A 10,030-nucleotide genomic window follows, 5' to 3' on the forward strand; every position below is an offset into this window, starting at 1 on the left:
GAGTTGGGTGCCTGTGGGCTTCCAGGTTTTGTCAGGCTGTAGCACTTGTCCTCACCAATCAACGTCTGACCAAGGATCAGCAATGGGTGGTGATGATGGAAGTAATTTAATTATACCCAAAGGGCCACAGGTTCCCCACCTCTACTTAAGGGTGCCACACAAGGTTTTATTTTTATTTTTGCTATTTTACTTCTGAATAAGCACATGTATGGGCTCGCAGCCTCTGAGCGCATACAGAGGGGGCCTCTGAGCATGTACGGAGTGCAATTTCCTTCCCTCTAACCATTTAGATTCCTCATCCAGGAGTCTGTTGGGCGGCGCGGGGGTAGAAACAAACTAGACGATGAGACTTGCAGGCGCGTGACGCTTCTTAGAACTCTCGCCGCAAAAGCAGAAGGCAAAAAGGCGACGCGGCCCCTTTAAATTCCGGCAAGCTCCCGCCCCGCCTCCTGCCTGCTTCTCACACCCGCATGCGCAGTAAGAATTAGAGTTCAGCTGCGCCGCCAGGATCTCCCCGAGACCGGAAGTTGTTTCTCAGGCTGCAGGAGAGAAACCGGAAGTGGCGGAAACGGCTGTTGCCCGGGGACCCCGAGAAGAGTGTCGCGGAGCTGCTTGCAGGTGAGTGAAAGGGAAGCGGGCGGGCGCTGCGGCGATTCCCTCCTCGGTCCACGGTACAAATAGGCTCGTTTTGCTCCGGAACCTTCTTCCTCCCCCAGGCAGGAGAGCACAGGGCTCCTGAGCATGTGCAGAGGACAATTCTTTCACTGCAGCACCACGGGCTGTTTAGCACGCGAGTGTTGCTGTTTAATGCGAGGTAGGTCCAGGCTAAGAGGTGACGACTGGCCCAAGGTCACCAAGCGAGCCTTTTTAAAAGCCCATTTCCCTGCGCAGCGCTCGAGGTGAAAGGAAGGTTCTTCGCGCACATCCGGTGCCACTTGCCTGTTAGACTTTGAATTTATATGTTAGGTATATTAGGAACTGCCTCGAACCTGATCTGGTTATTCGGCCCTTTAGCCCAGTGTTTTATAGTTCCACCGACAGTGGCTCTCAGGAGTCTTTGGCATAGAGGGGTCTTTCCTTTCCTTTCCTGCTGGATATCCTTTTTATAAGTGGGGCTATTTAAATAGTTGCAAATATTAGGGGCGGGAGGTTGGTGGGTGGGGGTGTGTCAAAGGCTGAGTCACTCACAACTTGCAGCAGTGTAGCTATGCCAGTCCTTTTGCGGTATAAAAACGTAAGAGCCATACTGGGTCAAACTGACAGCATCCTGTTCTCAGAGAAGCCAACCAGATGCCAAGGCATGGGTTCAAGCCCCACATTGGGCAAAAGATTCCTGCGTTGCAGGGGGTTGGGTTAGATGACCCTCGTGGTCCCTTCCAGCTCTATGACTCTATGCACCTTCTGCTGGATGTCCTCTTGACTGGTGGTACTTAGGGGTTGCAAATGTTACTGGAGAGGGAGGGTCCTGAAGGACAAGTCACAGCTTGAACACAACTCACAGCAGGTGAGAGAGCCTTGCTGGATCAGGTGAAAGGGACTCATCTGGTTCCAGCATCCTATTTTCACACTGGCCCAAAGGGAAGCTTGCAAGTAGGGCATGAGTGCAATAGCACTCTGCCCACCTGCAATACACAGCAGCTAGCATGCAGAGGCGTTTACCGCCTCTGACAGTAGCTCTAGCAGCCTTATCCCCCATGAATTTGTTGAATCCTCTTTTAAAGCTGTCCAAGTTCGTGACCGTCGCTACATCCTGTGGCAGCTACCATAATTTCACAGATGAATTAGATGCTGTGTGAAGGACTTCCTTTTTGTCTGTCCTGAATCTTCCAGCTGTTCAGCTTCCCAGGTTCTAGTTTTTTTTTAGTCTTGTGCATGTTTAAAACTTAATAGCTTTATTTAATAGAGCGCACTTTGTTGGAACCCAGGTGAAGTGTAGTCCTCATTTGAAAGATATAGATACATGTAGGGGTATTGGGCCAGGAAGAGGGAGACCTGGGTTAATATCCCCCATTAATGTTGTTGTGTGATCTTGGTCCAATCATACACCTGATTTGTTGCAGAGATTTGTGGCTGCCTTTCTCTTTGGGATCTGAAGAGCAATGGGGAACACGAGCAGTGAGCGGGCTGGTGTGGAGCGTCAGGGGAGCCACAAGACACCTCGGAGAGACAGCGGAGGAACAAAGGATGGAGACCGTCCGAAGATCTTGATGGACAGCCCTGAAGATGCTGACATGTTCCACGCCGAGGAAATAAAGGTATGTGACCTCAGGCGTTCGCCCTCATTCGCTGGGAAAGCCAAGCAAAGGGGTCATGTTGCCATTTTGAAGGATGTGAGATGGGTGCCAGTTTACTCTTGCAGAAGCTCCAGCAGCCAGTTTGTTATTTCTCTTTTTAGAGAGGCGGAAGTGGCCATTGGGTTACATCAAGCATTAGTACCACTCAGAACAGACCCACTGAAAATAATAGACATAGCTAACTTGAATCTGTTAATTTCAGTGGGTCCCCTCCAAATCAGATCTAGGCAAACGCTGAGTCATTTGAATGTCTGTTTCCACTTCCTTCACCCTCTGCTAGGAGGTGGTCACATAATGGTATGTAGGCCCAATGCAGCAAAAAAAGATTATTTATGTATTCAACCATGGCTGCATGGATGTTATTGGCCCAGAGATGGAAAGAAGATAAAGTCCCGACCAGAGAAGAATGGCAGATTAAGTTGATGGATTATATCGAAATAGCAAAAATGACCGGAAGAATCAGAAATCAGGAAGACCAAAATTTTAATAAGGAAAATTTATAAGTTATCTTAAAACTTCATTATAAACAGTTAAAACCATTAGTAGGATTGGAATAACACTTGTAGTTTAATGGTGAATTTTGGATATAAAGGAGATGTAAAAGATTTGGATTATTATAAAAGATGCAGAAGGAAATGACTAATAGGACCCACAAACGGGAGGAGGGAAGTCCAGGAAATTCATTGGAATCTTGTTTTTATGATGTATGTTGGATATGTGATTGTAAAACTTTAATTTGAAAAACTGAATAAATTATTTTAAAAAAAGATAATGGTATGTAGGATCCTGACCATGACAAAAGTGGCAAGGAGCAAGTACTTAGTCCTCATGAATTATAAGCTGGTCCCTGGCTGAAATTTCCTGGAAATGTGCTGGGTTTTTTTCACCGTTCCACTCGTGCAACAGACTTCTGTTCATGCAAGGGAACTTTGTTGCTGGAAACTGCAGATGTAGAGCTTGCTCTGGTTTAGCCACTGTGAGAACAGGATGCTAGATGGGCCGTTAGCCTGATCCAGCAGGCCCATCCTCTCCTCCCCACTTCAACCTGCCCCCATCCCTCAAAAGTCTGCTTCAGAAGGTTGTGGGATCCTATGGATAAGATTTTGGGAGTGCCTGGAGAAAGGAAAGGAAGGAGAAATCCAGCTTTGCAAGTGGACCCTAAATGACCCACCCCTTAGCCACTTAACCTAAAACAGATTGCGGAAATGAATTTTTACCGAGACTTGGCCATTACACCACACACTCTTTCCTCCCTATCCCACGCAGCTTGGCAAGGAGAAAGAAGAATTCCTGGCTTGGCAGCATGACGTCGAGGTGAATGATAAGGCTCCTACACAAGCTCGGCCAACCGTTTTTCGCTGGACCGGAGGAGGCAAAGAGGTCTTTCTGTCTGGCTCTTTTAACAACTGGAGCAAACTTCCACTGACACGGAGGTGAGCATCTTTGTGGCTTGGTCTGGGCTACCTTGGTTTGCTGTCGTAGTGAGGAGGCCCAATATCTACAGCGTCTGTCCTTACTGCAATTTTCCTACAAGAGCAGGAAAAGTGAAGAATGTGGGGTTGAACTTTTGCTCACAAAACATTTTGTCTCTGTACCCCGCCCCCACTCTAGTTGTTATGATTGGGAAGAAGACATTGTTGGTATATTTTTATTCTGTTCTTCGTGGAGCTCAGCGGAATGCTTACAGTCCCTCCCTCTTTACCTGAGCTGGGTGCGGCTGATGGGAGCCGTAGTCCAAAACTTCTGGAGGGCGCCAGGTTGACGAAGACTGTTTCAGTTTGCTTAGCCGGGTTGAAATGTTGTTTCTGGACCCAGTGAAAGGCATTCTCAGGAATACCTTTGAAACATCCCTCCTTGGCATTTCTGCAATCTGCCATCTTTGGAGAAGCTCCAGAGCGACTTCAGGCATTCCCAAGGGGCTGAGTTTGGTGCCATACTGTTATCAAATACTGGTGGTGAAGCCAGTGCTCATTTTCAAGGGCGGCTCACCCTTATGGGCATGGGGAGCCAGTCTTGCAACAAAACGTCACTGCAAATCCCCAGTGTCTAAGCAAGAGCGGCCTGCAGTCGCACTCACAGAGAGCTGTTGGGGTTTTGCTTTTGGTGGGCAGGACGGTACTGTGTGCTTCATTCCAGTATATTGGGGTGGGTTGTCTGCAGAATGGGAAGAGGCAAAAATTGTCCTTCTGACTGGACCACTCTTCAGATTCAGACCCTTTTCGTTATTATTTAGCTGACTCACTTTCTAGGGTAAAGGATTAATTGTATCCTCTCCCTCTCTCACTCATAGCCACAATAACTTTGTAGCAATTCTCGATCTCCCGGAAGGAGAACACCAATACAAGTTTTATGTGGATGGTCAATGGACACATGATCCTGCAGAGGTAATGTTGCCTTTTTCAGTCGTCTTACTTGGCCATCATGAAGGGCTGGTTCATGCACCCATGCCTTCGCCTTCTTTAAAATTTCTCTGTGATTGGTGGCTGGCAGCTGAACATGCGAAATGCCGGGTGCATTGGAAAGTGTGTTGCTTTAGGCACAATAGCTCACATCAAAGGTGGTGGCCCATTTACACACGCAGGCCATCACTTGACGTTGCAGCATAGTCATGCATATGCTTGCGCAAACCAATTTTGACAACTGACTTCTTTCTGTAATGGACCAGTGGGGCACCTGCCGTTGGTCAGACACTCAGCCGAAAAAAATCTCCTTTAAAAAAAAAATCCTCCTACATACTTCCCATGAGATTCGTTCTGCAGGGCCTAGGTCATGGATGGGGAGCCTGTGGCCCTCCAGATGTTGCTGACATCATCCCTGACCACTGGCCACTCTGAGTGGGGCTGATGGGAGCTGGAGTCCAACAATCCAGAGGTTCCCAAAAGCTATGGGGTGGAGCCTATTCTGGGGATGCAAAGTAGAGCTTTGCTGGTCTATATTCTCTTCCTTCTCCACCTCCTCCAATCTCTTCCCATGAGGCACCGCAAAGCGATTTACAAGCTACTCCTTGGTTTTCTTCCTAGCCCGTAGTAACCAGCCAGATGGGGACTGTCAACAACGTCATTCAGGTGAAGAAAACAGACTTTGAAGTATTTGACGCTTTAATGGTGGACTCCCAAAAGTGCTCGGATGTATCTGGTAGGTATCTTGGTGTCATGCTTCTCCATGGCTGGGGATGCTGTGTTGCCTTGCTCCAGGGTTTAGTGCATGGGTAGGCAAACTAAGGCCCAGGGGCCGGATCCGGCCCAATCAACTTCTAAATCCGGCCCGCGGACGGTCCGGGAATCAGCGTGTTTGTACATGAGTAGAATGTGTGCTTTTATTTAAAATGCATCTCTGGGTTATTTGCGGGGCATAGGATTTCATTCATATATTTCCCCCCAAAATATAGTCTGGCCCACCACATGGTCTGAGGGACAGTGGACTGGGCTCCTGCTGAAAAAATTTGCTGACCCCTGGTTTAGTGGCTAGCTGTGCATTTTGCAGAAGTGACATCATTGAACACTATTTGTTTCCTGGCAGTGGGGATGGTCTGAATGCAGTTAACCCTGGAGGACTTTGTTCCTCCCGGCACATTATTGAGAGTGTCAGTAACCACACGGAAGGTGATGATCGAGCAGACATTGTGCACTTAAGAGTCTCAAACAGTTCTTCACCAAGGACTCCATAGTAAGCTTAGCAGTCGTGAGATAAGATCCCTTATGGATCAAAGAACAGAAAGCACCAGGTAGGAATAAATGGACATTTCTCACAGTGGAGAGATGTAAATAGTGTCCTCCTCACTAGAATTGGTATTGGGGCCTGTGCTTTTTAAACTTGGCCTGGCGTTAGGTGTGAGCAGTGAGGTAGCGAAGTTTGCTGATGGTACCAAATTGTCCAGGGTGGTAAGAACAGCAGCAGCATCCAGAGTTAAAGGCATAATATATTATTCGCCCGAATGTTGTCCTGCTGTCTTAGAACATCCCGTGGATGAGCTTGAAGAAATGATCCAGCTATGCAGATGTCGATCAGTTACATTCTAAATGTTTAAACTGTTTTTAATACCATTTTAAATTGTCGTAGCCCTCCCTGGGACCTGGTGGTGAAGGATGGGGCAATAAATTCAGCAAAGAGAATTTTTGTTGAAAAAGGCGTTGCAGAGAGTGCCGATCTCTTTCAAATGGGCAAACAGGCAGTAAAGTTTGCTAAATGGCATTCAGTGGTAAAGTGTAGAAATCAATGAAGTAAACCTTTGGGGATTCAAGACCACGGCTGAAATGGGAAATTGTTTAGAAGTGCTTTTCCCCAAATAGACCAAGGTTCACCACATGTACCTTCCCCTCTCCCCCCCCTCCACCCTCCCTGAGCAGAGCTGTCGAGTTCACCCCCCGGACCCTACCACCAGGAACCCTACATTTGTAAGCCGGAAGAGCGCTTCAAGTCCCCCCCTATTCTTCCTCCGCATCTCCTGCAGGTTATCCTAAACAAAGACACTGGGATTTCGGTGAGTAGAGAAACGCGAAGGTAGAAGCAAGCCCCCGCTTTCCCCCAAATCAAACTCACTGCGTAAGCTGGTGTGTCCTTACCACCTTTGGGCAGTTTTTATGTGGGGATTCTCCATTTGAAAACGGGTGGCGCAGTGAGACTGCACCACTGAAACTCCGAATTGTTTGAATTGACCTTGGGAGGAGGGTTATTGGTCTCTTTTGTTCTTATTATGTGTTTTTATCTTGTATTTTTATGCTGTGAACTGCCCTCAGATTTACACATGAAGGGTGATGGTTAATACAGTGGTACCCCGCTAGACGAATGCTTCGCTAGACGAAAAACTCGCTAGACGAAAGCATTCGTCTAGCGGGAGGCTGCCCCGCTAGACGAAAAAGTCTATGGGGCTGCCTCGCAAGACGAAAAAATTTCGTCTTTTTTTTTTTTTTCGTTTTGCGGAGCGCGGCTCCCATTGCCGCTCCGCAAGACGAAAACCCCGCTAGACGAAAATTTTCGCGGGACGAATTATTTTCGTCTAGCGGGGCACCACTGTAATAATAATAATAATAATAATGCCCCACCCCACCTTGCATCCTGTTTTCTTAATAAACCGGTCATGCTTGGGTTTGCATTTCAGAAGCTTCCACAGGAATGGAAAGTTTCTCTTTCATGCTACAAAAAAAATGTACACTATTTGGTAGGTGTACAAGAGTCCTCTGGTGGCCCCTAGTGGCTTTCCCGATTTTGCCTTCAAAGTTCTAAATAGGGCTAGGCGACATATTGTCCAAAAGCGGTTTGAAGTCCATATTGGGATATCGGTTTCATAATTTTTGACCAGGCAATATATTGCAAATTGTGTGTGTGTGTGATGCAAAAATCACGATGCGGGGAAGACCGTGAAGCCAGCCATTGCCTCTACATGGCGCCAACCTTATTTCAGATATTGTGATATATTGACATGTCAACATGCTGAAAACCAGATATTGCCCAGCCCTAGTCCTAAATCAGGTAGAGTGCTTGGGGGCCAAATGCAACCCTCTGGGGCTGTGTTACCCGGCCCTTGGGAGTCTCCCTTGGCTGCACCCTCTCCTTAAGCTGCACCTCTCTCCCCAAACCACACCTTCACTGTCCCCTCTCTGCCCTTTCCTCAGAAGCCTATGGCTGGCTGGAATGTGTCTGTCAACTGCGACAGTGCCTCTTACTTGGTTGGGTGGAGACAACAGTGGTGCAGAAACCTGCCCCTTGCGTATTGCTGGAATGTAGCGATGCTCCACTCACTTGATTTTGGCGCCACCTGCAACGGCCCTGTGGCCCCTGGCAGGCTCCTCGAGAGGGAGCATGGCCCTTGAGCTGAAAACGGGTTCCCCAGCCCTGTCCTCCTTTGTCTATTCTCCTTTGTCGCCCTCTTTAGTGCGATCCTGCCCTGCTTCCGGAGCCGAATCACGTCATGCTGAATCACCTCTATGCCCTATCCATCAAGGTAAGGTGGCAGCTTAAGTCGTTACTGTCTGCCTGTGTGTAGACGGCTCCGTCTTCTGATCTCCCTCTCTTCACAAATCTCTCCTAGGACGGGGTCATGGTGCTCAGCGCTACCCATCGTTACAAGAAGAAATATGTCACTACGCTGCTGTATAAGCCCATATGAAAGCAGAGCTGGGTCCCCGGGCCGAAGGAGCAGCGGAGGGAACAAACGAGAAGCGTATGCTCTTTGAAACAGTAGCGGACTTGCTGTCGAATCCTAACACATATTTATATATACACCTATATATGTTTAAAAAGAGCTCAAATTCGCCTTGCTCTCTTTCTCTCCCTCCTGCTGTTGAATGTTCCTTAGCCCCACAAGCAGGTACCCACTTGTGCTGCCAATCAAGGCCGTGGGTTTTTGAGGGGGTTCGTTGCCCTGTAATATTGCAGGGGGGGAATGGGAATCTATGAAGACGCACAAGCTGCCAAGGGCATTTAGTTATGCAGAGTGAATACAAATGAATTTTTGAACTAGGCACCTGGAATGAATGGACACCTTCAATCGTCCAAAGTCCCCAAAGTGGCTTTGCTTTTTTCGTACAGCAATATGTGTAAGAGAAGGTGTTTTCCTTCTATAGCAATCTGGGCATACCCTTATAAATAACTCTTTATTTTTTGTTCTCGTCCGTCCCTGCCCTCCCCGCTAGTCACCTTTTGTAACCTGGGCGCTAATTGCCAGGCTTCAGATCACTGGCAAAGGCAGCCAACTTTGGTTACTTTCCAGCAGAAAATGCTTGGCACATCTTTCAGTTTACCGCAGCTGGACTGATGGCTTTAGGTTGGTGGTTTCACTGTCCATTGGCAGCAGGATGTTACGAAGAGGCTAGAAGGGTCGGACACTGCTGTGATACTTCGGGACCAACCCCTTCTGGTTCCTACAAGCCTCCCCTCCCCCTAACTTCTTGGGACAGCTTGCTCAGAAATGTGGCTCCTCTCTTTCCAAAGATTAGAACTCCCAAGCAATATTGCTACCCTGCTCCAGGGTTGCCAGGGGAGGTGGGCTTTGCACCCCAGGCCTTCACATGTCTCTACGCTAAGGAATCAGGATGCTTCTCCTCTCAAACAGCTGTAGCCTCCCCTTGTTTGTGGAAGGAGGCTCATCGAGGGGATATGCCTCCCGTAACAGATAAGCTGTCTGCTTATCCCTCCCCACAAAAAAGGCCAATTAATGTGTTGTCTGTCACACCAAGGTGCACACACTCCCTAGCCTGTTGTGGCACCAGCTTGTGCCTTCTTAGCCAAGCGAGCCCTGTGGGTTTTTCCCCCCTTCTGATTCCTTACCAATCTTTTGAGGCCACCAGGCAGTTTTATTGCTTTGAGTAGCTGAAACTGATGTATAGCTAGAACAGGCACTCTAGAACAGGAGCTGGCTAACCTGTGGCTCCTTCAGGTGTCATTGGGCTGCAGCCGCCTTCATCTCTAACCTCGTCTGACCAGCTGTTTGGGACAGATGGGAGCTGGGCGGCTCCAAGCTCCCATCCCTGCTCTAGACCGCTGTTGAGAACAGTATTTCACGTCTGCTTTTTTTTTAAATTAATCTTCTGTTTGCTGTTTTATTGGTTCTCTTCAGAAATCAGTTTTTTTTAAGAAAATAAAATCAATTTACATAATGAAGAGTGAGCATTTCCTCTGCACCTTTCTTAAAAGGAACACAGGTTAATTTCCCAACATTACGGCAAAGGTTGTAACCCATACTGTCACTTGTGACCTGTTGCAATGTGAGAGGAACAAGCCTGTTGGGTAGGGCAAGA

At 47.9% G+C, this 10,030-nt stretch overlaps 1 protein-coding gene across 1 annotated transcript; it reads left to right on the top strand.

Annotated features, from left to right (window-relative positions):
• Nucleotides 1–539: 539 nt before the first annotated feature.
• On the top strand, nucleotides 540–9,807 carry PRKAB1 (protein kinase AMP-activated non-catalytic subunit beta 1). The gene is made up of 8 exons (XM_033174727.1): nucleotides 540–618; nucleotides 2,061–2,255; nucleotides 3,561–3,727; nucleotides 4,585–4,678; nucleotides 5,315–5,429; nucleotides 6,641–6,774; nucleotides 8,167–8,235; nucleotides 8,323–9,807. The coding sequence occupies exons 2-8, from the start codon at nucleotides 2,100–2,102 to the stop codon at nucleotides 8,398–8,400; spliced, it is 813 nt and encodes a 270-aa protein (XP_033030618.1). The 5' UTR covers nucleotides 540–618; nucleotides 2,061–2,099; the 3' UTR covers nucleotides 8,401–9,807.
• The last annotated feature ends 223 nt before the right edge of the window (nucleotides 9,808–10,030 follow it).

This window comes from Lacerta agilis, chromosome 17 (genome assembly GCF_009819535.1).
Source record: "Lacerta agilis isolate rLacAgi1 chromosome 17, rLacAgi1.pri, whole genome shotgun sequence".
Lineage (NCBI taxonomy): Eukaryota > Metazoa > Chordata > Lepidosauria > Squamata > Lacertidae > Lacerta > Lacerta agilis.